Here is a 27480-nt window from a genome sequence, read left to right on the forward strand (position 1 = left end):
CTGGAACGCAGTACATTACTTCGAATCAAGAAACGTGTAACATGCTTTGATCTTTCCGCCCACTATCGTCAGGACGTCCTCACCCGTTAACCCCATTTCTCCACTACTGGCTGTTTTGATGCCCCATTTCACTTTCGTCACCCAGATATCCTCTCCGTTGTCATGTTTCAGACATTCGACATTGCCTGCACATGAATTTCTTAGCAATTCAATTCCCCGGGAACGACAATCAAAGCGTCGATCGATATACGTACCCAAAGCAACAAACTCATCGCCCTCTCCACTCATACCTTGTATCTTCTCCACCATCTCACTGATTGCATCATGCGACTTGAACACACCCAATGCGTCTACGAAGAAGACATCTGAACTTGGTACCCAGATATCTGCAATGGCTTGCGTACGCATCGTCTTGTCTTTCTGACCGAAGATGTCGGTGAGATTCAGGAGGGTCAGGTCTACGGCGCGGGATTGGGGTGTCGACATCGCTGAGGCGAGGTTTGAGGGAAATATGGATGTGAGGGATTATTTTCGTTAGACGTGGGGCACTGAGTCAAGATATAGAGGCTCATGCGTTTATTCTGTACTGTAGTGGTGGGAAGGAGCCCGAGGTGAGTAAGCACAAGCTATTTGCGCTAACGGTATTGGGAAAGAGATACAGCGTACTTGTGCAGCGGCATGTCTGCTACAGCTCGAAAGTTCAGTCAGAGTGATGAGAACGCGTTTTGGTTGGTTAAACAACCTTGGAACATAAGAGGGTCTATCAAAGAATCTATGACACGTAACAACCGTTCCCTAAATCCACCATCTCTCCTAATTCCTCCACCTCCTCCACTTCTTCCACTTCTACTGCCTGCACCACTCTCTTCCCTGCCTTCATCAGCACTCTATCCATTGCCTCCCCTAAAACAGCCCAATCCCAATTCTGCGCAACAATCCACTTCCTCAACTCGCTCAGTTCCTCGTAAAACACGCCAGTCAGACCAGCTACCTTGTGATCAGAAAGCAAATACGAAAACAAACAAGCCTCGTGGAAAACAAGAGAATCCTGCAATGTGAGAACTGGTATCGAAACTACCGGAATACCTCTCTTTGTCGATGCAGAAGAATGTATGTGTCTGGTTTGGTGGAGGTGGCAGATTGCGCAGCATCGTTTGGTTGGATCGGGGGTGGTGATGGGTGATAGATCGTTGTAGAGTTTGTCGTTCGTTGGAGATGGTAAGAGATTTGACGAGGTGGTAGTGTAGTTCAAGGGGAAGGGTGTTGCGGTGCCGAAGAATTTGGAAGAGTTGAATTCGTTGCAGGAGTGGCCGAAGCAGATTAGGTCTGGCGGGGAGATAGTCGGCTTGCGTGCGGGAAAGGGCATCTTGAATTTTCTTGGTTGAGCCATCGGTGAAGAGCGGGGCGAAGACGACTTCGGTTGTGGTGATGAGAGGCCGGGAAAGGTCTCTGGTGGAAACGGTGTGTTTGGACTGTCGCAATCATTGTTCGTGAATAGTCTTTCAGACGGCGTCCATTGTTATAGTAGACTGTAGACTGCCTCAAGAACATTGTTCAAGCAAATACAAACCAGGAGACTCGTCTACCTCACCCGAAGAAGAAGGAACCAAACAGGTTTGCAGCATACATCGAGATGAAAACACGCAAAGTAGATGGAACAACATCAACGTAGCCTCCAGGGTGTTCAGCTTTTCCTTGTTTAGCCATCTCCTCTAGAAGAAACTAAACAGTTTTGTAGCCTACATCAAGTTGAAAACATGCAAAGTAGCTGATGTAACGTCAACGTAGGCTCCCGGGTGTTCAGCTTTTCATTATTTTGGCTACCTCCTCCAGAAGTAACTTGCGATTCAACCGAGCTCTGCGGCGATGTCGGGCTGCTTCTACTCTCTGTCGCAGCATCTCAGGAGTAGCCTCTACTGCTGGATTGGTCGCCGGTTCATCCCGAGCGTCTTCGACTGACTCTTCGACTGGCTCATCGACAGGGCGGGGGTTCTGCGGTTGCAACATTTCGTCCAGACTCGTCTCAGATGAGCCTGAGATTGTTGTCGTTGATAGTTCTGGTGGAGATCCTGATGGCGTAGTAGGGTCTGTTGATGGCGTAGCTGATAAAACTGTTAATTTTGGCTTCGATGATGTGTATGCATTGCTGGAAGATGAAGTTGAATCACACAATAGAGGTACATTACCTTCGTTGCTCGAGTTTGTATTCGGCGTTGTAGGTAATGCCGGTGGTGGTGGCTTAAGCTTCAGGTAATCTATCCTTGTATGTCGTGATGATATAGAACGTCCAGAAGATCTCTCTTGAGATTTGAGTTTGAAGATTTGCGAGAGAGAAATGGAGGCAATGGAGTTTTTAAGTAAACATTTAGACTTGGTGAACTATAGTCGAAGTAGTGGGGACTTGGTACTCGCTTCTTCCAGAACTATGGTCGAGGTAGTGGGGACTTGCTACTTCGCTCCTCCTAGTACTAAAGTGATAAGTGTAACCATGGTGAACTAGAAATGGTGTCGCGTTTTGCTGCATACACAATATTAAAAGTTTACAAGTGAGTACCGCCTAAGGCGATGTATACTCCTGGCTTAAAAGGTATTTTCGTTTATTGCAACACGGATCGTAGCCACCCCTAGCGTGGTACGCCAGTCTTCAACCACTCACAGCGTCGTCGTCCTATTCGTCCACCTCTACCACAAAAACACTCAGATCGACATCTTTGATATACGGCGGAGGCGGACTCGAGTCAATCGCGGAATATTCAGGCACTGGCTCTTCTTGAGCAGGGACGACCAGCCACCTATCGACTTCAAAACGAAGCGGTTGATCATCGACCACTGCCATTTCGTAATCGATCCTTCTGCTCCTCGACCAACGCGATATCTCGAATGCAAGGCAGAAGATGAAGATGTGGAGGAAGACGAGGATGAGGACGAGAAATGTGTCCGTTATGCTGAATGGCATTTCGGAAGTGTCTTTGTGGTCAGAGTAAGGCTGCATTGTGGCGGAGGTGTCGAAGGAAGGGGTTCGAGATTCCTGGAGTGAGTGGGCGTGCAGCTTCCGGTTGGTGGCTCTGGTACCCCGGTGGTGGGAAGTATGAGCTAGCGAATCTATAGCTGTGTCGCGGCATTGTGAGAGTCGAGACTATCGCATTGTCAATGCGCACGACATGCAATCTGCGATGACTGTGCACTGTGAGTATGGACGGGAAATGTGCGCGGATGTGTTCGCGATATGGCTGCTGTTATCTCATCCAATGAATTGATCGTACACGTCATCGAAACAAAATCTACTTACACCTCTCAAGCAGTGGTCACCATCCCCACAACGTCTTGATTGTGTCGCCAATTGTTGCTTGGCCAGCTTCCTTCCTCTTCATACGAGCTACCCGCTCTTCGATAAATGTCTGTTCCAGCTGCTTTGCCACACCAGTTTGCGCCCTAATCTCACCAACTATAGCCATCCTCTCGATCTCGCGCTCTTCGGGCGACAGGCTCTCTAGCTTCTTTTGGTACTCTTCCCGTACTTCCGGCTTGATCTGCTTCCACACATCGGTATCGTCCATGCTGCTACTCGATTTGCCAATCTCAGCTATCGGCACAGCTGATTTCCCTGACGATGATACGCCGCTCATGGCTTCCGCGACATTCCGTTTCGACAATATGCTTTCGAATTTGGGCACTGGCCGTCCCTCTACCTTGGCCTTCTCCATTTCCTCCTCCTGTTGTATCATGCGCTGGTAGAGTTTATCTGCGTGCATTTGTATCCGCTCGTCTTCCTCCGGAGACCGCTCGTCCATGGTCATGTATCCCAATGCCTTCAAGAACTTTGACTGTATGTCGTAACAGCGGTTGAACTTGCGCGACTCGCCGATGCACATGGTTCCTGCCGACCACCATGATTTGGGATTTTGGAAACACTCGAATTGGTTCATGTATTCCAGTGCACAGTTCTCCATGGCGACTCGTCCGATCGAGGCTTTGCGATCGTTGTAGGCGTCTACGAGGTCTCGTAACTTGTCTTGTTCCGACTTTCCGCGGTTGTTGACGACGTCCTGTGGGGTGTAGGTCTTCCAGAGGTCGGCGTATCGGCCATCTTGGAATTGCGATTGCGGTGGCACATATGGCTTCTCGGGATCGGTCTGTGTTTGCGCTTGCGCTTGTGTGGGTGTTGGCGACTCGGCGGGCTTTTCTTTGGGAGCGGAGGGTAATGAAGGTTTCGGGCCAGTGGGCGCCTCTTTTTTTAGGAAGTCGCGGAGAGATGGGTCGAGTTGGTCCTGCCCGCCTAAGCTATTTCCGCTTCCCCAGAGCCAGCCCATGGTTGTGTCGGCGTATAGATTCGTATGCGCGAGGTGAGCAGGTGAAAGTTCCCAAGTTGCGGGGACAGTGAACATGGGTCGGGGGTCCGAGCACCCGAGTATGTCTTAGCGCGTTGGCCTCAGATGCGCCCGGGCATAACAACGACTCGATTACGCGACGGCGACGACATCAACTCGAGGAATTGTTACGACACACATTGTTATGGCGCCAGTCGGTATGTTCGTTCTGTTCAAGGATTCATAATCCGAATTTCATACTCACACGTCTCTAGATCGCCGCGAACATCGACAACAGCGCGTGCGCGGTGCTGGGTAAGACACTCGAGAACTCCTGAGACATGCAAACGCTGACTACGACAGGCCTTCATCTGTGCAGGCGTCTTTCGGCTTCAACTTCGGCGCTCTCAGTTCGCAACCGACGAAACAACCCTCTCTCCCACCCCAGCAATCACCGCGACGAACACCAGCCCAGAAGACACCCAGGAGCGCGAATGGCTCGGCACAACGGCAGAGAAGCGCGTCGATTCAGCGCAGCACTGCATCAAAGCCGAAAGCTACACCAAAAGAAAACACGGTGACCCCTCAGTTGGGCAAGAGGAAGCGGGGTTCACCAAATGCGCAATCAGGCGCAGACGACGCGGCAGAGGATGAGCTAAGCCCTGACCGTGAGGACGCTGTGCGCTCCATCGAACAAAGCAGGAGGGTCGTTGGGACGGTTCTACCCATACGCGAAGAACAAGACAGCGTACCAGACGAGCTATCCATATTGGAAGAGGGCGCCAGTACTGCACGCAAGACGGTCTTCGCCAAGTCTACCGTCATCAAACGAACGCCTCCACAAGCATCGTCACAAACACGCGCAACCCCTGTCAGTGCCCGACAAAAGACGCCTGCCACCGAGGGTGTTGAGCAAGCGTCAGCTGTATCGCGGCGGTCGACACTACGGCGATCGCGTTCTACGGATCCTGGTCCGGCTACACCCAGCGTACTTCCAAACGGGCAACCCAGAACTTCTTCCGCTTCACAACTCGGCGCTATTCTCGAGACACCAGCCGCAGCTTCAGTGGACGAAGAGAGCGAAGATGAGCTATCGCCGCAGCTCAATGGATCTACACCGCGGGTGGTTGGGAGCGAACCACGGCCGCAGCAAACCGCAGAAGAAGATGTTGAAATGGACGCAGACGAGCTCTCCTCACTCGGCCAACCGACACCAATCCAGCAAACGCCGGCAGCGAATGGTGCGACACCACAACAATTGAGAAAGCAACAGTCTGAAGAGCAAGCCACTCCGCCGCAGCCAGCCAAACGAGGAAGACCGCGCCGGGTAGTGGAGGGACCCAAGGAGGTTGAGGTCCCCGCAACCACGGCGACGAAGCCTGCCAAGCGCGGCAGACCCAGAAAAGAAGTCGCAGTCCAGGAAAGCGAACCTCAAGCAGCGCCAGCTGTACGCGAGCCAGATGTTACAAACAGCGAGGAGCCAACACCGGAAGAAGTGGACGAGGTTCTTGATGATGTCTCCCCTGACCATCAACAAGCTTCTATACACTCCCCCAAACCTACACCACGGAATCAGGACGCTGTCGAAATTTCCAGTGCGGATGAAGAGTTGGACGTGTACGAAGAGCCGGAGCCCGAAGAGGCAGAACTCACTCCACGACCCCGAACGAGAAACCCGTCTCCCAAGCAGACACAACGCGCCAAACCTACGTCAGAGAAACCGCCCCGGAAGCGTCAAAAGTTCTTGGGACCTAAGCATACCATCTCTGTCATGCGCATCAAGGGCTCTGCAGTTCGAGGCATCACAGTCGCAGACACCACGCGTACCATCTTAGAAGAAACCATCGACCACCGCTTGAGCCGTATGGCCGAAAAGCTTCAAGCCTCACAAGACTCCACCCGTCGCAAGGAATATCGAAGTGAGATCAATCTCTCGCTCTCTTTCAAGGAGAGCCTCAACGAGAAGTTGCTCGACTTGCAGGACGCGAATGATCTCTTGAGCACCAACTTCAAGAAGATCAAGTTGTTCAAACGCGACAATGCTGAGCTACGTAAGGAAATTCTCAGTCTCCAGGACAGCAGGCAAGAAATTGCTATCGAAACGGACGATGTCCAAGCACGATACAACGCCGAGAAGGCCGAGGTAGATGCTAGAAATACCCTTAGCGATGACATGTTCGAGATTGAGGCTGCAATAAAGAACGGTCGGAAAAAGGCACGCAAAGAAGGGAGGGAAGAGGAGGGACCCAATATCCCCCTTCCTATGCTGCTCCGAATGGTCGGCAATGACGTCACTTCTCGAAGTGGCGGCCTTCTGGCCAATGTACAGGGCTTTAACGGGCTCTTGGAAAGAGCTGCAGGCTTTCTAGAGGGAAGAGCCTGATTGCACAGCGAATGGCTGGATGAAGTTTCTTGTGTGTACTTTCGGAAAGATACCCGGCATTATCGCCACCTTCGATTTATGATATTTACCATTCTCATATTTTCCATCCCTTCAACACACACTATGTCTGCGGACGCATAACAGCATCTGAAAAGCTGATCATGATGTCTCATATACGATGGGGTGTTATTTGGCAAGAACACCTGGGGTAGTCGCGTGTCGTCTAACATCGGTCAAGCGACTAGTCTGCATATGCCAAGACGCGCCCGCTTTCATGCACGGTTACGCAAAGGTGCATCACCTAAATGATATTGGCGTGCTGGAACTTGCCTGTGCGCATCACAGGGTCCATGGGCTACGGCCTTAACTCCCCAGCCTGCCGGTTTGCTCTCGCCTGACAGTTCTACCAAACCTTTGTCCGTTCGCTGAGCCATTGTTGCCAGTGCCGGCGCTCTTGCCTTTTCAGAAACCAAAAGCCAGGCAACTCAACCGACGTAATCACAATCCTTCGTCCTGTATCTATCAGGGAACTCTTTACCAGAAAAAGCAAACATTTATGAAATTACGTGGTTGAACGTGCGCTTCGTTCTAATCAAGACCCTGTTACATTGCAAAACGGGAACCGGCGGGAATACGTTACACGACAAACTAGCTTGAACCAAACCTGGAACTATCACCAGATATCTGACACAGTTTCTTTCACTACTCCCACAGCAGCTCACCAGATCAACACACCGCTCAATTGAGGTCTAGGTGGTTGTTCGTCACGGTTCACTTACCAAAACTATGACTCGCGGAAGCATCACCTGCGACACTAGTGTCCCAAAAACACCGACGACGGAGCCAGCACCGTCCACGCTGACCTCGGCCGATTTCAAGACCCCTAAACCTCCTCTTACCTCGCAGACAACTAAATCTCCACGCAGCCCATCAAGCAAATTCTCGTTTCAGGAGCAGCGGCGAAAATCGTTCTTGGAACATCTGAAACGATGGCACTTGAGCCACGAATCGAGTAATTTCTTTCAAGGAAAACTCAGCCTACTACCTTCTGAGCCTGAATACAACGAAAACCTCGAATTGGGTAGAAGTGTAACTTGTATTTTGACGGATTCGAGTTTTACGGACTATAGGAAGACAGTTGCTATTAAGCTTTTTGGACCACAGAAGGACAGCGTAAACGGCAAGATAAGAGAATTGGGACGGGATATCAAGAGCAGGAGCATGGATTTACTCAGCAGCGAGATGAAGCTCGCGGAGGACAAGAAAGAGGAGGCATGGCCGTCACCAGAAGCCATATCCGGCTCTTCAAACAGCTACTACAACCTCGTCATCCGCTTCGGCTCAGGATGGCTCTCAGCACGCGACTACTTCAACAGACTCTACTTTCGGCACCTCGCTGCCCGCTTGCCAGGCCGGAGTAGCCACTGCGTCGCCAACACAGCCGACTACGTCTTCCGCGTCCGCTCACAAGCACTCGGTCCACCACCCTCAAAACGAGACACCGTACCCATCCAGCCACTCTTCCACCAATTCCAACGCCTACCCACTGAACTCCAAGAAATGATCCTCATGACCGCCGCCGGACTTACCCGGGACTACGACCTCACCAACGACGCGCGCAGGAACTGTGCTAGAGCCTCCGAAAGAGCCATCAGTTTATCAACCCTACTACGCATCTCGCGCGGCATCCACGACACAATGCGCCCATACATAATGCGCAGCACGACCTTCCATTTCGGCCTCAGCGGAACGACAAACTTCCTCTGGCAATGCGGCCCGACTTATCGTCCCCACATCAAACGCTTGGCTTTCCATTTCGGGAAGAATGCTTTGCTTCATTGCGTGCGCTGGTTAGCCTCCGATGCGATTTTCGAGTTCCTAGAGCCGCCGCAGCCGAATGGCGGGACGGGCTTACCGCTGTTTTGGCGCTGTCAGTTGAGAGCTCTTGCTAAGGAATTGCATTTGCGGGAACTTGTTATTGATATTGAGGGGATACCGAAGGCGGACGTTGCTATGGTGGTCAGGGTTATGAGGGAGGCGTTTGGGGGTGTGGAGAGGGTGAAGTTTGTGGAGGGGTCGCCGCCGGGGAAAACGGAGGTTGTGGATATGAGGGATGAACGATTAGCAGATGTAGGCAAGGAGTCTTGGAGGGAGCTGGTCAAGGGGTATGTTGGGAGGTATGAGCGCCAGATTGGGTGGCATAATTGGCATTTTAAGATGGATTTGGTGGGCTTGAAGGACCATGAGCTGGATGCGTTGATGGACAAAGAAGCGGAGTTTTTTGATAGTTGATAGAAGGTGAATGCATGATGACGGTGTTATTTGTATTATTTAGGATTTGGGAAAATACGGAATAGACATATGGCGAGTTCATGGTAAGGTGAACCAACGGTAAAGATATGGCTTTGTGATCTGTTGACGGTTCCTGCATTTACGAGAGATGTCGTCGAGCGAGTGATGAACCTTGAAGGAGAGAATTGCATACCCAGATACTAAGGTCAATCTAGTCTACGTCGCTTCCACCATAACTTTCCTTCTTCGAAAAAACATCGCTTAGTGACTGATTCCAAAGAAATGGCGTTCAGAACAGTATTTCTTTGTTTCGGCAGTTGACAGCCAAGGTACTTGCACCTGAGTACGCAAATTGTGACATTGGCGATAGAAGATTTCAAGGTTCTTCGTGGAAACCATAGTGGGTACGATACGCGTAACAATTTAAGGTTTCGTCGACACCCAGGCTGTGCCCAATATTGCCCGCTGCCAGCCTCATTCCCGATCCTCCGATGCTTCTCGAGTTCGTGAGGCGACCTCAGGAGTGAAGCCCAGGTGACCGCTGCGAGCGGCTAGCGCAACAAGTCCCTGCACGGAAGCAGCGGCAAGCGGGAAGACGACAACTCTAATTACCTAGCTCCCGGGATCCTTTTCTTTGTCTCGACATCGAGAATTTCCGAGAGCATTCGTCCGCATGATGGACGTTTGGCAACCTAGTTCGCGCTCATGACGAGTGGCTGCGTTTACTTTGGCTACTCAGGCGATCATACGCAAGACGACCTCGAGACTCAACCTTGGAAACTGCGACCCGGCAGCACATGCTACGATACAGCCACATATCTTCTGCGCGACAGTTAACGTCGTTGTTGCTATCGCAGAGTCATGCAAGTCGTGCAAGAAGAAGTCATGGACGGCAAAACATGACCTCGTCACTTGCGAGGTTTGTGGGATAGATTGTAAAAGTCAAATGTCATTGGTAATGAGCGTAATTGAGTGTAAACTCCGCAAATGTACGTAAACCTCCTCTCATAAGGCTGCCCAAGAGGCCATCATCTAAAATCCCCACTTGGCAATCTTCTTGTACGACTTGTGCTTGACGCTGGTAGTGCGCTTCGCGACGCTCATGCGCTTCACGACAGCGCTCTCGTCTTCGTCCACATCTACACACCCATCAACATCCTGCGAGGAGCAGAGCGGCGTGAGAGTCTTAGAGCCCATATCGCAGAAGTTTCCATGTGCGTCAACAAAGTCCGGTCCCCAAGACGTGGCAGATTCACAAAGTCCCTTCGCTGAGTGGCTTGCAATGTTGGACACGACAAGTGCCTCGGTCATCCACTGGGGGCGCTCAGAGACACTACGCTTGGCGCCAGGTTGGTCTGAACACGAATGTTAGAGAAAGTCCTTGCGCGGTAGGTATAAGGGGATGACTGACCAGCGATAGGGCCACTGTCTGGGCCAAAGATCGTGTATGTACATCCTGCGTTGCTGCTCGCGGTGTCGTTGACGTTTTCACCATACGCGGAGGTATCGAACTTCAGAGAAGCAGCCGCAATATCGTTGGTATGGTCTAGATACGAAGTCAGTGTAGGTATCACATGTGTGCCATGGCCGCAATTTACCTGCATCGATCCAAGTGCACCTGGGAACGTAGTCGCCGCCGTCGTCTAGGCGTCCCGCTACCTCGACGCTCTCGTACCAGGATTGGCCACAGACTGATCCAATATCGCCAGTCCATGCACCACCAAAAGTGCCGTCGAATTGCGTCACGGTGATCCAGGCAATACATGTCGCGTCATCGTTGTTCGAGATGCTGACGTATTTGGCTCGTTGGCCCCCAACCCCCGCGTCAATGGTGCGGTCGCAAATTCCACCAGAACCGATATCACAGCCATCAGCTTGACCCTGATATCCGTTTACCTGGGAGAAGGAATAGACCTTGTTGATCGAGCCAGACTAACCTCTTGTTAGCAGCGGACTCTATGTTGTCCATACTTGGACGTAGCACTCACAAGACTGTCTCCGTCGTTACCAAGGTCGGGTAGACCGGCTGCAGGAGTGAAGAGTGTGTCAGCAACTACCATGAAGATATTAGTTCTCTTGTGATGCTGTACCTTTGATTCTGACAGTTGCACCCTCTGGTGCTGATCCTGGGACGTTGGCTTCGAAAAACCCAACCGTAGTCAATGCGTCAGCCACGAGCCCAATGGCTGTGAGAACCGAGGCAGCCATGTTGAAACTTGCGCGAAAGCTGATTATATGATAGTTGTTCAAAGCCGTTTAACTGAGAGGGAGAAGTCCGGTTTGGGTGATGAGTGCTTGGTTCACAGAAGGACTTTTTATATCTCTTCGGCTTGAGCAGTGCTTGTTGCTATCCATGACACTATGGAGCCATGGTGACATTTCTCCGGAACTTCGGCATGCCATCGTAACATGTCTCAAATCGAATAGCAAATCAGAACTTCGTTGACAACATGTGCTCGGCCCCCAACTGTTGCCAATACTTTATCCATGCGAAGTGGAGGTTCGGCTTGTTCACTTTGTCAGCCTGTACGAACATTAGGTATGCTGCCTATGATATGGCCGACCTTTGATTTGCCGTAGCCTCCTGGGTATCTCATCCTTCTAAGACACTGATGAACGCAAATATCAAGACCTTCCCGAATGGTAATGTTGAGTGATGTCGTCTTACCGGTTAGAACAGTAGTCTGCCTGGGAGCTGAAGGATCGCTAGAAAACCGGGGACTAACGACGAAAGTAGGAAAAAGCGACACAGATACGCCTTGTCATCCCCCCGGAAGCGCCGGTGGAAAGCAACTAATCTGTGATGGAGGTCGAATTGCCAAGTCCGCGGGACAGTTATAAGCCACCTCGCCCACCGACTCAATGCTCAGCAACACCTTTCTCTATCAGCTCCACTTCTTCTTTCGAGACAAGATCGACCACTCGACCCCAACAAGCCACCATGAAGCTCTCACTTGCCCTGATCAGTACTCTGCTTACGAGCTCCCTCGCACTTTCGGTCAAACGACAAAACGATGTACCCTCCTGCGTCAACGGCGATGTTGCCGACAGCAACGGCGGTCCATACGAGGGTGGTATGTAATAGCAACTGCCGGCTTCGGTCCCTTAGGTAAAACAAGCTGACACCCTATGTTTAGGCGCTGAATGTGAACAAGACTGCTACTTGACTGAACAGGAAGGGGACAGAGTCGATCAGATTTGCAAAGGGTACTGCACTGGAACACCGCTCGTGACAGGAACTGTTGTGTACAACTGCTATGGAAGTGGCTGAAGCGTGTACGGAAAGCCTTCTGGGGCGGACTTGTTGGAAACCCATTGTGTCAGAGCATTACATAGATACTTTTACACACCAACCTTCAATGGATGACTTCAACTTAAGCACCGCATAAATGCTTGTCTTCCGGGCGTACATGCTTATCCCTCGTGCGTGTACCTAGCATAACTATGTGTCAAGACGTCATCTTCTCGCCAATCTCTATATGAGATTCGTTCTTTACTATGAGTTCGTAAGGCTCGACCGGCAATACGGCTTACGCCCGAAACTCATCGACGAATGACAAGGCGCATGGTTGAAGCGAGATCCCCACACAAAACGACCCGCAGAAGATTACCCCGGAATACACCGCGGACGTTGGATCAAAGTGTTGTGGTTTATAGTGGTTAAGGTTAGCTGCCGCCGTGACTAATCGAAGCAGGCACGTGGTGGTTGTGGGGGCTACATAAGGCGCCCCGAGGCACCCCGTCCGGGTCTTGGTAAACACCACTACCAAAATCAGACAATGATCGGGACGACCGTGCCACCCAACCCCGCCTCAACGTCGCAACGCTAAGGAAGAATATGTGCGTTGTTATGACCCAGCGATGTCATTTGGGGCGTACATGAGTCGGGTTTTAAGAGAGGACGAATGACGACAGTGCTAAGAGCAGCTGCAACCGACGAATCTACGCGACCAGCGACAGCTTCAGACACTGGAAGCGACAAGGAAACGTTCCGTTCCAACCGATTAGCCGGTGAGATGGTCTGAGCCCTTACATGCAATAAGCCGCAGTGTGACACATGACGAAATGTCCCATGAGTATGCCTTACTCTTGGCAAGAAGCGGATGGCCTTATTATGCAGCGATGTCTGGAGATGGAGTACAAACACCCTAGCCGCCCCCCACGCTCGCATCTACTGAGATCGGACTCGTTCAGAACCGCATCCAGACTTGATAATTCTTGCTGTTTTCGAGACTCTCCCTAAACCTTTTGCTTCAGCATTTCCAATGCAGCTCTTCCAAGTCATCAACAGATCGGCGTTTCTAGCCTTGCTTTCTTCTCCCTTCTACGCACATGCACAAGCATCCCAGAACGCAGATGGGCAAGAATTAAGCCCATACAAGTTTGTGCCCTCCCCATGTATCGGCACAAGTCAACTAACCGTTCGATAGTCAGAACCTGACGCTCCGTTTCTTCAAGGATGGCCACGACGACACGTGTAACTACTACGACTCCCGCGACGCCTTGACCTTCACTACGAGTAGTATTCCCATCGTCCCGCACTGTTTCAGTCTTGGAGACCTCTTTGGTGGAAACGCCACGCAGGGCTTTGTGAACCAGACATGGAACCTCGGTTCTAACAGGTTTGGTGACGAACAAGCGGGTATATACTGGACGCTTCTCAACGCCGACAAGTACGACAGATCAGCAAACTACTCTCGGGTCCTATACCGCCACCATGTAGTGCAGGCTTATGACGACATATGGAAGGAGGGCCATCTCTCAAATATGATGGCTACCGTCTACGGAGGGGAGGACTGCTCTGAACTCGATCCTAACGATGACCAAAACTTGCTGAACTGGTTTGGGTACAGCTGTTGGAGTGCTGATGAGGGTGATTGTGGCAATACACCTTACCCCCTCAATAGTTTCAATCTTGCCTCAGTCGACCAGAGATCAGACCGCAAGTGCTGGTTGCATTCGGAACTGGGCGCTGCTGTGCATGGATTCTCGTCTTCGCGGGCGATAATGGGAGCTTTCGCGAGTGTATCTCTAGCTGTCTGGCTGGCTTTGTAAGGTACATGGATGTTAATAAGGGAACTTGTATACCTAGACATTGAAAAACTCAACCTCAAGCGCAAAACAAAGTGATTAGGGCAGAAAGTGAGCACACGGCATAGTGACTGCGTCACGAACAGGGCCGGAGTGTTTTCACCCGCGCGGATCCAAACATTTGGCAAATATATCGCAGGGTGACTAGGAAACGTGATGAGGGTAAGAAGTTCGGAATGTCATTACGCCTATGTATGCCCAGCCTTTTGAACCCAGTGTCCAAACGCCAGCAGAAGAAGGAGAACAAGTAGACAAGACAGATATACCGCTGCCACTGCCCACATCAAACGCCGTGACTATGCAAAAAAGGTCCAACTCGGGGGTAAAACGCCAAAACTATACACCACCACAATCCCAGCATCTACCCACTCCCATGACTTCTCAACTTCCGCCCAGCCGCAAGACCCGGACCAACGCTATTACCGAAATTCGTAATATTCTCCCTATCACCACGGTCGCCAGCAACGCCAACCGTCTTCCTCGTCATCTTCTTCATCGGAAGCTTACTTGTATCATCGCCATTGGTTCGCGCCTTCTTATTCGGAGGGCCGCCGCTCAGCGAGTCGCAAGAAGACTGGGATGCGAGATGGGGAAGTGGCTGGGTATGAGCTTCCTGCGCCACCACGTTAACATCTAGCTCCCGCAGGGAGGAAGGGTTGCCTGTGGGGAGGTGCGAGATGGTGTGGGCGTGCGCACTGATGGAGTGCGAAAAAATAGGCTTTTTGCTCGTGTCGGCGAATATGTCGGTTGGAGATGAGAGGTTGAGCGTTCCTGTGGCGTCGTCGAAGATGGGTTGTTTTGAAGGGCTGCGCGTTGTGGTGTCGACGGGTGCGGGGCGGTCTCGAAGACGAGAGAGGATGTTCTCGTGTGCTTCGGTGCGTGGGAGGGTGGAGGGGATGGTGTAGGAGACGCGCTGGGGTGTTTCGCCAGTGGGGTTGTATTCGATTAGATTCTGGGACCCGACGACCTCGCGGAGCTCGTGTAGCGGTGCCCGAATGTCTGCATCTGCAGCAAGCGATGGCAAAGTCTCCTTCAACGTGTTTGCTTGCGCTGACATGTCGGATTCAAGAGACTGAACGCGATCGAATGAAGTGGATAGATGATCGCCAATGCTAGAGTATGAAGCTGCTACTGTTGACGACAAAGCGGCCAGCGATGCTGTATGGGCGGTGTGGTGGGTGTTGTTCTGTTCGCGGATGCGGGCTACGATGTCATCCAAGGATTGAAGCTGAGTGTCCAGGTGTGCCATCTGAGCCTCAACAGTCTTGACAGTGCTCTCGTGGACGGAAGTAGTCGTGTCCTTGATCGAAGTGGAATGCTGGGTCGCGGCTGCGAAGTCTGACTTGATCTTGATCTTGACGGCATCTCGTGACTTGGACACACCCGCCAGGATGTCTCTAGACTTATCTGACCATGCAATAACGCCATCAGCATAAGCATCTTGCTTCGTCTCGAACGCAGCGTTGGCGGCATTCATCTCCTCCCGTACAGCCGAGAGCTTCTCGTCTAACCTCTTCTCTTGCGCGTCGGCGTTTGCGTTGATGATGGCGGTAAGCTGTGAGAGCAGTTGTTGGCGATCTTCGGCAGACTTGTGTTTCTCCTCGTTCACGACCTTCTCAAGTTGGCCCTGAGATGTCTTGTTCGCCTCGACCAAGGCCGCGTTGGCCTCTACGACCTGTTGGTGTAGTCGCTCGTTCTCGATTTGCTGGTCGTTCAGATCCTTGACTAGATCGTCAAAGGTGGTCTTGAAGTCTCGGCCGAGCCCCGCATAGGACGCGTGGACTTGCGTGTGGAAGGCGTCGAGTTCCGTGATGATGTTCGCAGAGATTGTCTCCGCCGCTCCTGAGAGCTCATCGAGGCCTGCGCCAATCTTCGTCTTGACGTCTTCTCGAAGACTCCTGATCTCCTCCAGAACTTCATTCATGTGGTCGCGCGCTTGAGCTGTCTGTCCGTTGACTTCTTGTTCGGAAGTCTGGTATGCCTCCATCTTTTCCTGCAAGAAAGACTGCGAGGCGCCAAGCTGCTCAAGTTCATCTCTGACAAAAGCTTGCATACGTTCCGATATCGCGTTCATCAACTGTTCTTGCTGTTGCTGAAGCTCCTCTATCCGGTCCTCGACCATACGGGTGGTATCGACAACCTGGGTTTGGGAAGAATTCCAATTCCGTCGGTTCTGCGATTGAAGTTCTGACTTCCGTCGAATCTTCGATCGTAAACCGTCGATAGCTGATGTGGTCTTGCCGAGTGTTGAGATCATCTCTTTCCCAACCTCTGCGAGCTCTTGCTCAGTCTTCTGATGCGCCTTTCGCAATTCCGCCTCTTCAGTAAGATTTTGGCGCGTGTGCTCCAGAACAATCTCCGTCTTCTCTAGGATACCCTTGGTGCCGTCCAAAGCTAATTGAGTTTGTTCGTTGTCTTTCTTCAAGGTTTGGAAGTTTGTCGTAAGTTTGAAGAGATCCTCCACCTTGTTGCGCAGGTTGACCTCCATGGTTTCGAGCCGGTCACGTTGCTCCTCGCTAAGGATTCGTCTCGATTCGCTTACTGTGGTGATCTCTTCGTAATTCTCCTGTGTAAGATAGACACCGTTGCGCTGCCGGGTCGCTATTAATTCACTCTTTAGCTTCTCGATTTCGGCTGTGTACTCCTTGAGCAGGGTCTTCTTGTTGATGGCTTGGTTCATTTGCGGCTTGTTGCGGATGTTCTTCGCGCGGAATGCGTAGTCGAGGGTGGATATCGTCTCTTCGAGGTTGCTCTTCGCTGGCGACAAGGTCGCAATGATGCACGTCTTTGTTCTACCGCCCAACGAGTCTTGCAGCAGGCGGGTGAGTTTTGACTCTCGGTACGGGATATGTGAGCTGCGTTCGACGAGTGCGTTGATAACGCGACCCAGTGTTAGCAAACTCTTGTTGATAAGACCAGCCTCTGCTGCGCGCTTGTTTTCAGCACCACTGCGCTGAATGTTCTCACTACCCGCAAGATCGACGAGGTTGAGCTTTCCGGCGCTCAGGTATTCCTGGCCATCTTCTGTCGTTCGCTTGATGTAGACGGTAATGGTGAAGACGGTATGACTTCGCGAACTGAGGTCGTTGCACTTGGTCGCAGCTACTTGTCGCTTGTGGCTGCCGTTGCGCAGCATTGTGATACCCTCGGCAGCAGTCTTGAGATGGCACTCCTCCATTCCCTGGACCATGGTCGTGGTAGAGCCCTTCTTGCTGTTATCGTCGTAGATCTTCAGCTTTGTCGCGTCATCCGGTGAAAGCAAATCGCGAAGTTCTTCGTTGTAAAGTTCGATGAAAGAGCATTTGACCGAGTTCTCGATTTCGTCGGTCTCGAGGCGTTGGAAGAGCGCGTAAAGCACGCGTGGAATGATACCAGCGGCGTCTGGCAGAGGGAGGACGTTGGAGATGTCACCGGTCATGGTGTAGGTCTTTCCTGTGCCGGTCTGACCGTATGCGAAGATTGTGCAGTTGAAGCCGTCTACGACCTATATATTTATTAGCAGAAGAAGGTGGTTCTCTTCCGTTCCAACTCACTTCGTCCAGTATAGGAGCCACAACTTCGTCGTACATCATGGCCTGGTCGGCTGCGGGAGAAAAGACCTTGTCGAACTGATATGTCTTGTTGCTCAGCGCACTCGGGCCCATGGACAGGTCTACAGCTGTGCCCCTGATTCCGTTGGTCGACACGACGACGCCGCTGTTCTCGCGCACTTCGCGGTCATTGCGCCCTCTACACCGGACGACAACGTTGATGTTTGTCTCTTCTCCTCCCTCACTTTCGAAATCGATCTTGCGCTTGAGGGGCGATGACCGTGGAGCTCGCGCCGAGGAAGCTACTGATTCTGCTCTCGATGAGCGGCCGTCCATGGCGGGTGTCGCTGAACGGCCACGCGCCAGATGGGGCGGGCGCGTCGTGGGGGGTCGCATGCTCGTGGTATTCCGCTTGACCGGCGGACCTGGCCGCGGGAGTCCAGACATGGCGACGTTCGGGGGGTGGTGGACGTGGATATGCGGGTTAGGGTGACATGCGTCTGGTGTTGCGGAACCTGCACCAACGTAAACAGTCAGTAAACACGTTCATGCAGGGATCCTGCTTAGCTCGGATGCACAGACCACATGCTATCAGCCATCGCGAACACGGCGCGCTACGTCAATGCAGCATGCATGCATGCACATCTCCATCCATATCCCCGTGTACACTATGCTTTCGTAACTTTTCCGTGGAGTCTATGCAGTACATTCTGAGGACTTTCTTTCACATTCATGTCGTGCATACGTTGAAGCCCCTCGTCAGCCCAACTACCTGCCTGCGCGTCTGCCCCGCCACCCCTCATTCACCGAGATCGTGTTGCGGTCGGTACTTCATTGATTAGAACGTTGTCACAACATCGATTATTGTATCGCTTTACATCGGCTTCATTGATCTTCATTCTTGTGTTCCGGGCTGCACGGATAGACCCGGCGCCTTGTCCTCGTGGACACAGCACGCGCCTATGAGCTCCTTGCCATCTACGAGCTAGGCAACACATCGACTGACAGACACACTGCGACAACTTACTCCACTCATACACTTACCATATACCCACCATGGAAGACGGAATCATGCAGCTACAGCCTGGGCGCAGTGTAGGCTTCATGAGTCCGTTGCGACCGTCTTTCCCAGTTACCAAGCTGACTGAGACACAGCCCTCGGTTGCTCCCTACACGAGGTACTGACGACGATCAAAGCCGAAGTCAAGGCCTTCCCACGCTTCCAACTCTACCACGACGAACTACGACCTATATCATCACCCGTTCAAGTCGTCCTCCCTGACAACGGTCTGAGGCTACAGTTCGACGGCCCCGACCAGCGCCTGCGCCTCATCGAAGTGCTCGATTTCGCAAAGGCCAAGTTGGTATACAAGGACATCGACGTATATAAGCCCGGTGAAGGAGGCTTCTCGGGCGGCGTATCAGGCCCAAGGTTTCGACATGTCTACGACAAGCTGCTGGGACCGACCTATGGCGGAGAGTACATACCCCCGAAGTCCGAAGACCCGAATGCGAGCGGCACATACAACCTATCGTATCCAGGGATAGCGTTCAACTTCCCAGTTCAACACTCCGCCTACTCTCCAAAGAAGGACTTCATCTCGCTTCTGTCCTCGTCAGCTACTGGGTCTGCAACATCCATGGCGGTCTTCAACGGCGAGTCATGGCAGAAAGCCCGTGGAACATTGTTCACAGCAATACCGCCGAATCCGAGGTCGTTGGCCCTAGGCAAAGCAAAAGATGGTGGTCCAGACGAGATCGAGACGGTCAAGGTACACGGAGAGGGTAGGATAGAGCTCGTCAGGCGCTCCAGTCCTCCATTCTGGATCGTCCTCAGCGAGACAACGCCACAGGATTTGATCATGGAGCTTGGTGCCCCAGACTCCATCTACCGCAAGAACGATCATCGCCTATCAATACATAAAGACCGGAGGACAAGTGACGCGTCAGATCTCTCGCCTGGTGGTCTCACTCCAGATGATGACTCAGACCACGGCTCGGTCGTCAGAAGCGACGACGAAGATGCTTGGGAAGATGATGACGAGGCCGCACTAGAAGCTCAGGAGCGAGAAGTCGCTGCGGCTGAGCACTTCTACAATTACTACCATCATGGCTTTGACATTCTTATCTCTCAACCCACGCAGATCTCCCCACCTTCTCCTACCGCAGAGAGGCACGAGTCGGAACTACATGCGCAAGGCGAGCTCAGCGCGCAACCCCTAAACCACCTTACCGCAATCAAGATCATATTCCACGGTAACGTGCCTGGTTCGTACCAATTCAATCGGCACAGACGAAGCAGATGGACGCTCGAGCACGTCCCATCAGCCATGTACCGCGATCCCCTTAGTTCGGAGATGGGCTTTGGAGACATTTCCGGTCGGCTGAAGGAAGTATTCAAGCCATACTACGACAATGAAGAGCAGGAGAGATTACAGCAACGCGGCATGGCCCTGAACAGAGGCTGGGGCGACAGCCCTGGTAGTAGCTGCGAACTTCTTGGAGGATGGGAAGAGAGTTCCGGCAAGAAGAGCAAGTTCGCGAATGCCGGCAGTGTATTGATGGAGGGCGCTGCTGATGTCGGAAACGTAGAGCTGTTTGGATTTCCGGGCATGGTGTTTGAGGTGCTGAAGAACGGAGCTGTGAGCTCGTTGACTGTGTATTGATAGGATATGATTGCTGCTGGTGGTGCCTGGAGGAACTGGGACGCGTTGTGGCAGTGCACATGTGCTGAGGGTTTTCAGTACTAGAACTATATGTAGCAACTGTTCATCACATACATTGCCCCGAGAATCCATCGTTTCGACAGTTGTGTTAACACTTAACACGGCATCAATGGCTGAACACGAGACTATCTCCGGGTTATCACCGGATCAGCCGAACCATCACCGAGCCCATCTATGGATCCAAAAATATTGGAACTCTAACACTTCCCCGCCGATTCGCCCGCCCATGATGCTATTATGCTAACCCCAACACGCATCCTCCGCGCATCATGGTCAAACACCCTCCGACTGCCAAAATCTAGCTTTCCGCCGCGACCATTAGCGTCAACGAACCCAACCTACCTACGACGATGCACCGATGACCTGTATTCGTGGCAGGCGAGCCCCGAACGCGTTGTACGTTATGGACACCTGGAGAAGCGGTTGAATGGACAGAATGGCGAGGCGGAAGGCAATGCGCCAAAAGAGACATTTACTTTGCATGATGGACCGCCATACGCCAATGGGCCATTGCACATTGGACATGCCTTGAATAAGATCACCAAGGACATCATCTGCAGACACCAGGTCGGACAGGGAAAGAAGGTGTCATATATACCTGGCTGGGACTGCCATGGTCTGCCCATTGAGATCAAGGCTCTGCAGGCGCAAAAGAAGGATGCGGCGCAAGCCGACCCTGTAAGCGTGCGTGACGCTGCGCGCGAACTGGCGACTCGGACGATTGAAGAACAGAAGCGCGGCTTCAAGGAATGGGCTGTCATGGGTGACTGGGACAACGCGTATCAGACCATGGAGCGAGGCTTCGAGATCAGACAGCTGGAAGTGTTCAAGAGCATGTTTGAGAAGGGCTTGATTTACAGGCAGTTCAAGCCTGTCTACTGGAGCCCGAGTTCGAGAACAGCGCTTGCGGAAGCCGAACTGGAGTACGATGAGGGTCACAAGAGCTTAGCTGCTTTTGTGCGATACCCAGTACATCTTTCAGAGGCTTTGAAGAACGGGGCTTTGAAGAAGGTAGACCGTGAAGTTAGCGTAGTCATCTGGACGACCACACCCTGGACTCTGCCCGCGAACAAAGCGATCGCGGTTCACAAGGACATGCAATACTGCGTAGTCAAGGATGCTGAGAAGGACGGCGAACTGATCCTGGTCGCAGCTTCACGAGTAGCGGAGTACGAGAAGATTCTTGAGCGGAAGCTCGAAGTAGTCCTCGCAGACGTGCGTGGTGCAGATCTCGCCGGTCAAGTTCAGTACGAGAATCCGTTCCAGAAGGCAAATGGACTGCAGCCGATAATTCATGCCGACTTTGTCACCGACTCCTCAGGTACTGGATTAGTCCATCTCGCTCCTGGACATGGTATGGACGACTACAACGTATGCATGGCGCTCAACGTTCCAGCTTTTGCGCCCATAGATGATGCTGGTGCTTTCACCAAGGACGCGTTTCCGGAACAACCCGAGCTTCTGGAAGGTCTACCTGTCGCTGATATCAAGAAGTCGGGTAGCAATGCTGTATGCAACCATCTCCAGACGCTGGACATGCTTCGGGGCAAGCAAAACTACCGCCACAAATATCCCATCGACTGGAGAACGAAGGAACCTGTCATCACGCGTGCTACTGAACAGTGGTTCGCCAACGTAGAAGGTATCAAGGACGCGTCGATGAAAGCGATTGCCGACGTCAACTTCATGCCTGAGACTGGTAGAAGTCGTCTAGAGAGCTTTATTCAGGGACGCAGCCAATGGTGTATCTCGCGACAACGTGCTTGGGGTGTCCCTATCCCCGCCCTGTACAAGGTCGAGGGCGACACACTAACAGCGAGCATGGACTCTGAGACCATCGACCATATCATCGAGGTAATCAAAGAACGTGGCATCAACGCCTGGTGGACGGACTCGCAGGACGATCCAGCTTGGAAGCCGAAGCATCTCACCGGAACATACGTACGCGGTAGAGATACCATGGACGTCTGGTTCGATAGTGGCACCAGTTGGAAGCTCCTTCCGCAGCAAAAAGACAAGCCTGTTGCTGATGTATACCTTGAAGGCACTGACCAACACCGCGGCTGGTTCCAGTCATCACTCCTTACCCACGTCGCAACCCAGCCTTACTCTACAGAGACCGTCAAAGCACCATACAAGACTCTGATCACCCATGGCTTCACGCTCGACTCCGACGGCCGCAAGATGAGCAAATCTCTCGGCAACGTTATTTCCCCATCCCAAATCATGTCCGGCGAACTCCTCCCACCCGTGAAACGAAAGAAGCAAAAAGGCGTCAAGCAAGACCCAGCAACTAAGCACACACCAACATACGATGCCATGGGCGCCGATGCTCTTCGCCTCTGGGCCGCAAGCAGCGACTACATGCGCGACGTCACGATCGGGCAGCCCGTCCTAATGTCCGTAAACCAAGCTCTCCACAAGTACCGCGTCACCTTCAAATGGCTGCTAGGCATCTTCTCGCTTCCATCGTGCCCACCACCCTTCGCCTCTTTCAACGAACTCACACCCTCCATCGCCGAATTCAGCGAACTCACTGACCGCCTTGCCGTTCACCGACTGGTACAAGTCAGTGCAGAAGTACACAATCACTTTGGCAGATACGAGTTCTTCAAAGGTGTCAACGCGATCAACAAGTACATTTCCATGGATCTGAGCGCTTTCTACTTCGAAACACTCAAAGACCGGGTGTACACTGGCGACACAAAGGACTGCGAGACACTTCAGCGCGTTTTGGGACTCATCTTCTACGAGCTGTTGCAAATGCTTGCTCCAGTCTGTCCGCTGCTTGTTGAAGAGGTCTGGGATTATGTCCCTGCGGAGCTCAAGGAGAAGAGTGTTCATCCCGCACGCGCGGTTTGGTCGCCTCTCCCCGCGCTCGCGGCGTTTGAATCTGCTAGTCTGGAGGCCATGAGCGAGACAACTAGCACGCTGGGCGCAGCCATCAAGATCGCACAAGAGCGTCTCCGTGCCGAGAAGAAGATCGGTTCAAGTCTCGAGAGCGCAGCGACGGTTTACCTACCAAAGTCGACCAACGCGGAGATTTTCTACGCTGAGTTCACGAAATGTATGCAGCCTACATTCCTCACGCCAACGGATCTCGAAACTCAGCTCGCTGGCCTCTTTGTTATCAGCGATCTTCGATTTTGGACACCAACAGGGTCGTTTTTTGCGAACAATGTGTTCACGGCGGAGGATTCTGATACGTTGAAGCAGCGGTCGCAGTGGTGGGAGGAGGAAGCGCTTTCGAGTGATGCGGGGGTGTTGGGGAAAGCGAAGGTGCTGGTGCACCCGCCTAGTGGGCAGAAGTGCCCGAGGTGTTGGCGCTTTGTCAAGGAGGAGAAGGAGGAGATTTGTGGGAGGTGTAAGGGTGTTGTTTCGCAGCAGGGTGGGGTATAGTTGTGACTAATGCTTGGGGTGCATTGTATATTACTGTATGATTGTAGTGTATACTATATCAAGAGATAAAGACAATGCTTTCCTGGTCCCAGTGCCTCCTTTGATCGGTTATGTGGCTTCTGCTCAAGTCCAAATTCTCACTTCGTCAGCTTCGCATCTCATTCATCGCGTTCCTGCGATATGGAGCAGTAAGGTTCGATACCTATACTGTTTGAGGCTATGGTCGGCATGACGTCGCACCTCTTCCTCCGTTGCTTGGGCCCTCCAAGCCCAAAGGATCTTCTGTGCCGGCATGAAATCCTTTGCAGAACCTGGACTGGTAGACTTGTTTCCGCTCTCGGTAGCATTAGTCAATTTTTGTCGCCAGGTTCGTCCTTTCTCAGGCTGGCTGCTTTCCATAGAGTTGACAATCCCACTCCGGTAGTTCTTTCAGGCTTGCTGCTTTTCATTGCATCAATGCTCCGACTCCTGTTAACCCTCTCGCCTTCTGGAAATTGAAGAAAATTCGAGGGACCCAGTATCAATTTCGGTGTTGAAGATCGTCTTCAGGGTCGTAAAGGTATGCTACACGAGGGTAGATTTCAGGGGATTTGGGCCTGATTCCAATCGCCTTGGAAAGCCTCTGTCGCCATGTCCGCCTTTCTTTGGCGTTGACGCTGTCCCTGGGATGGTCAGGCTCAGATGGTCCAGGCTGGATGAGATCTGGAGAATCAGGCGGCGCACTGGAATTACGCAAGGACGGTACATGTGCCAAACGCGCCTGAGTGGCCCTCCAGGCTGACATTGAGCCTGTATCAGAATCAACTGCCTCTCCTGACGGTCTGCGGAGACGCCGTTGTGACGACATTTGTTCGAAACCTGGATTCCGTAGCCTTTCTCCTGGTACCTCTGGAATCCTGTGGGACTTCCATTCACTGTTACGTACTGCAGGCCTCGTACGTCTTGATGATACTTTGCGGTCCGGCTCTTTCTGGCTGCGGGAAGCGGAGAAGATATTTGAGGTGATGCGGCTAACTCGCTCTCGAAGCGATGGAGGGGGCCTCGGCGGAGTAGCAGGTTCTACGTAAGGAACGGTATTGTGTACAGTCGAGGGCAAATGCATTGTAGCTCGGGAAGGTGGGTAACTTGTGGTTAGCGGTGCCTTCTCGGTTGCCTCACGGTGGTTGAGACTGGGCTCAAGGGATCCCTCCGGCGAAAACCTCTGCTCATCCAGCCTTGCAACCATAGGTTTTCTACGGAGAGCCTCGTCTGTGATCGTTGGCTGATGCTCATAGAACTCTGTTGTTTGTTCGTTGGATATTCCAACTCGGGCATCTTTGAATTTAGAAGTGATCTGATCCCACGAAGTATCCACTTCCTCTGGGGTCATGCTGCTCGTGGCTAATGCCAACTCCTTGTCTTGATCGGCGTATTGGTCATCCGCTGCGGTCCGTGAACGATGTGTTTCCTGACGGGATATACTAGACCCAGTGACTGACACTTCCGAGCCATAGTCATGATCTGAGGGATCCAAAGCTATCCTTGTTGAGCCTAGGCTAGAGAGTGCCGGTACACCTTGCCGCGCGGCGTTAGAAGATGTATCGTTCTGTTCCACAGTAGCCATATAGTCCGTTTGAGGTATCGCAAACAATGCGAGTTGCTCAAGATGGCGTGCGAGATGAGACCTCAATCTATCTGCATGCTGACCACATAACGTGCAAGTCCCCCAAGAAGCGGTGGATGGGCGCTGCAATCCCCGATGCAAGCTCAGAAGCTGTGCCTCTTCGAGAGGCTCGAAATGAACGGTGCGCATATGATACAGGAAGTCTTTCATGTTGACAAAAGACTGGTGAGACTCTGTGTTGCAGAACCATTCCACGCGATGGGTCCTGAATTCATGATTAAACCAATCGTCAATATTCTCGAAGAGGCACTCGTGTAATTGGCAATCTGAGTAGGTACAGATGTAGGGCTGAAGGTCAGACAAGACATGCTTCCTTGTGCGCAGATGTCAGCCAAGTAATCGGCGGTAGTTTCCTGAGATGACTCACTTCCATCGGCGCTCTGACGTGACAATCTGAGCAGTTGAGCAGTATGGACATATAAAATTGTCCAACAGCCGCCCTTCATTGGTCCTGGGTCGATTCGGAAGTCTGATTGTTATCGCATTCGCGGTTTGCTCGGATGCCGTGGAGGACGCAAAGTCGGACACTGAAGGCGTGTAGAGCCCGATCGCTAGCGGAGAAGTCGGTACCATCGGAGTGTTGATCTTCAGTGTCGTCGCTTTCGTAAGTTCTGTACGCTGACTTGGGCCCTTAGAACTGGGTGCCGATTCGCTGAGTATATCTCCTTCAATAGGTCTGGATAGATGACCATGCTCAAACTGAGACGTTTCAACCACCGCCACCTCTTTCTCTTTCAAGGCATCAGTGTGATCCTTGCGGTACTTTATTAGTTGCCTTCTTCTCGATATCATCTTCGCTAAACGAGTGGTAACGATCTCGTTGAGGTCGGGGAACTTATCCCTAACATGCATGATGTCAAAGGGTAAGTAGGCAGTCGATTCCGCAATATACTTCTTCTTCATGCGATCAATGGGGGCAGGACTGCGGATGGGTAGCCTCCAAAGACAGTCAATGATGAAATTGATAGGATCTACTAGCGTCGGCTTCGCTGGTTCAGGGACTGACGGATTTGGATTCTTTCGAGGCAGCTTCCCTTTGCTTGGATATTCCACTTCGGAGTCGGAAGAGACCTCCCACGGTGAACCAGAGGAGTCGGATTCATCTTCGTCTGTGTCTGAAGGCTCGGATTTCTCTATTATGCGATCATAAGCCTTCGTGTTCCTGATCCGAGCGGCTTTCGATGCTGAGCAACGCCTCCATTAGCAGTCTTTTAGACATCGACACAATGCAATTATGTACCTTTATCCAACTAATGCGTGAGCTTTCGATTAGCCCTTGTTCCTAGTTCATGACAAGATTGACTATGACGAGTGACAGTGGAAAGGGCAAAGTATCTTACACAGCTACGCAAATCGTGCATCAACCTCAGTACCTAAGCTTTGCGTAAGTCCCAGTATGTACAGTTGGGATAAAAGCGAGATACCTGATCTTTATAGAAAGAAGCCTCTCTCAGCCTATAGTCTAGAGACGACTTGTACCTAGTACCGCTGTGCATGGCGCCCACGTTGCCAGCCCAAAGCCTATACCTATCGAAGGCATTTTGTGCTACAGCTTGATCGTCCCAGCGATAAGAGGAGCTCAGTGCGTCGATAAAGGCAAGGAAGATGCAGACACAATGAGTGTGAATTTGGGCGATGGATTCATGCATCTTTGCGTGGTGACATCTCTCCGATTAAGATAAGAGTTGATGTTGATGATACCATTAGAAGGCTGAGATTCCAAGATCGCGAGGTTATTCATGACACCACGTGGTTCAGCTGACGACCTTGGGACTAGAGCTCTTCGAGCCTAGTCGCAAGGCTGAGTATCCTGAGGTCGTCGTGCCCGCACCCTCATCACAGCCTTCTCTACGCAGCTTCTTCCAACGATATGACGCATCCGTCACTTACTGGCATTGTTGCGTTACTCCGTCTCCATCCACAACATTTACTATCTTGCCGTCCTTTCACCAAACCAGCCAGCTCACCCCACTAGCGCCGTCGCAACTTCCTAACTATGTCTGGGTTCGAAGTAGCTGGGGTAGTTTTGGGATCGCTGCCGTTGGTGATAGTGGCTCTGGAGCACTATGCTGAAGGGGTATGACATGAA

At 52.1% G+C, this 27480-nt stretch overlaps 8 protein-coding genes across 8 annotated transcripts; 4 read left to right on the top strand and 4 right to left on the bottom strand.

Moving 5' to 3' along the window:
• Nucleotides 1–15: 15 nt before the first annotated feature.
• J4E78_008102 (uncharacterized protein) lies at nt 16–486 on the bottom strand (the record flags this gene model as incomplete). The annotated part of the gene is made up of 2 exons (XM_049368704.1): nt 16–185; nt 255–486. 2 exons carry the CDS (start codon nt 484–486, stop codon nt 16–18), a joined length of 402 nt encoding a protein of 133 aa, XP_049219669.1.
• Nucleotides 487–3305: 2819 nt separating this feature from the next.
• J4E78_008103 (uncharacterized protein) lies at nt 3306–4310 on the bottom strand (the record flags this gene model as incomplete). Its single annotated transcript, XM_049368705.1, has 1 exon — nt 3306–4310. One exon carries the CDS (start codon nt 4308–4310, stop codon nt 3306–3308), a length of 1005 nt encoding a protein of 334 aa, XP_049219670.1.
• Nucleotides 4311–4512: 202 nt separating this feature from the next.
• On the top strand, nt 4513–6690 carry J4E78_008104 (uncharacterized protein; the record flags this gene model as incomplete). Its single annotated transcript, XM_049368706.1, has 3 exons — nt 4513–4525; nt 4583–4622; nt 4671–6690. 3 exons carry the CDS (start codon nt 4513–4515, stop codon nt 6688–6690), a joined length of 2073 nt encoding a protein of 690 aa, XP_049219671.1.
• A 786-nt stretch (nt 6691–7476) lies between these two features.
• On the top strand, nt 7477–8982 carry J4E78_008105 (uncharacterized protein; the record flags this gene model as incomplete). The annotated part of the gene is made up of 1 exon (XM_049368707.1): nt 7477–8982. One exon carries the CDS (start codon nt 7477–7479, stop codon nt 8980–8982), a length of 1506 nt encoding a protein of 501 aa, XP_049219672.1.
• A 1032-nt stretch (nt 8983–10014) lies between these two features.
• J4E78_008106 (uncharacterized protein) lies at nt 10015–11042 on the bottom strand (the record flags this gene model as incomplete). The annotated part of the gene is made up of 4 exons (XM_049368708.1): nt 10015–10337; nt 10394–10528; nt 10581–10914; nt 10971–11042. The coding sequence occupies 4 exons, from the start codon at nt 11040–11042 to the stop codon at nt 10015–10017; spliced, it is 864 nt and encodes a 287-aa protein (XP_049219673.1).
• An 881-nt stretch (nt 11043–11923) lies between these two features.
• On the top strand, nt 11924–14037 carry J4E78_008107 (uncharacterized protein; the record flags this gene model as incomplete). The annotated part of the gene is made up of 3 exons (XM_049368709.1): nt 11924–12056; nt 12910–12970; nt 13413–14037. 3 exons carry the CDS (start codon nt 11924–11926, stop codon nt 14035–14037), a joined length of 819 nt encoding a protein of 272 aa, XP_049219674.1.
• Nucleotides 14038–14434: 397 nt separating this feature from the next.
• Nucleotides 14435–18050, bottom strand: J4E78_008108 (uncharacterized protein; the record flags this gene model as incomplete). Its single annotated transcript, XM_049368710.1, has 2 exons — nt 14435–17557; nt 17607–18050. 2 exons carry the CDS (start codon nt 18048–18050, stop codon nt 14435–14437), a joined length of 3567 nt encoding a protein of 1188 aa, XP_049219675.1.
• A 609-nt stretch (nt 18051–18659) lies between these two features.
• J4E78_008109 (uncharacterized protein) lies at nt 18660–23728 on the top strand (the record flags this gene model as incomplete). The annotated part of the gene is made up of 3 exons (XM_049368711.1): nt 18660–18711; nt 18759–20245; nt 20708–23728. 3 exons carry the CDS (start codon nt 18660–18662, stop codon nt 23726–23728), a joined length of 4560 nt encoding a protein of 1519 aa, XP_049219676.1.
• Nucleotides 23729–27480: the final 3752 nt, after the last annotated feature.

This window comes from Alternaria triticimaculans (genome assembly GCF_023758025.1).
Source record: "Alternaria triticimaculans strain BMP 0046 chromosome Unknown scaffold_13, whole genome shotgun sequence".
In the NCBI taxonomy this organism is placed as follows: domain Eukaryota; kingdom Fungi; phylum Ascomycota; class Dothideomycetes; order Pleosporales; family Pleosporaceae; genus Alternaria; species Alternaria triticimaculans.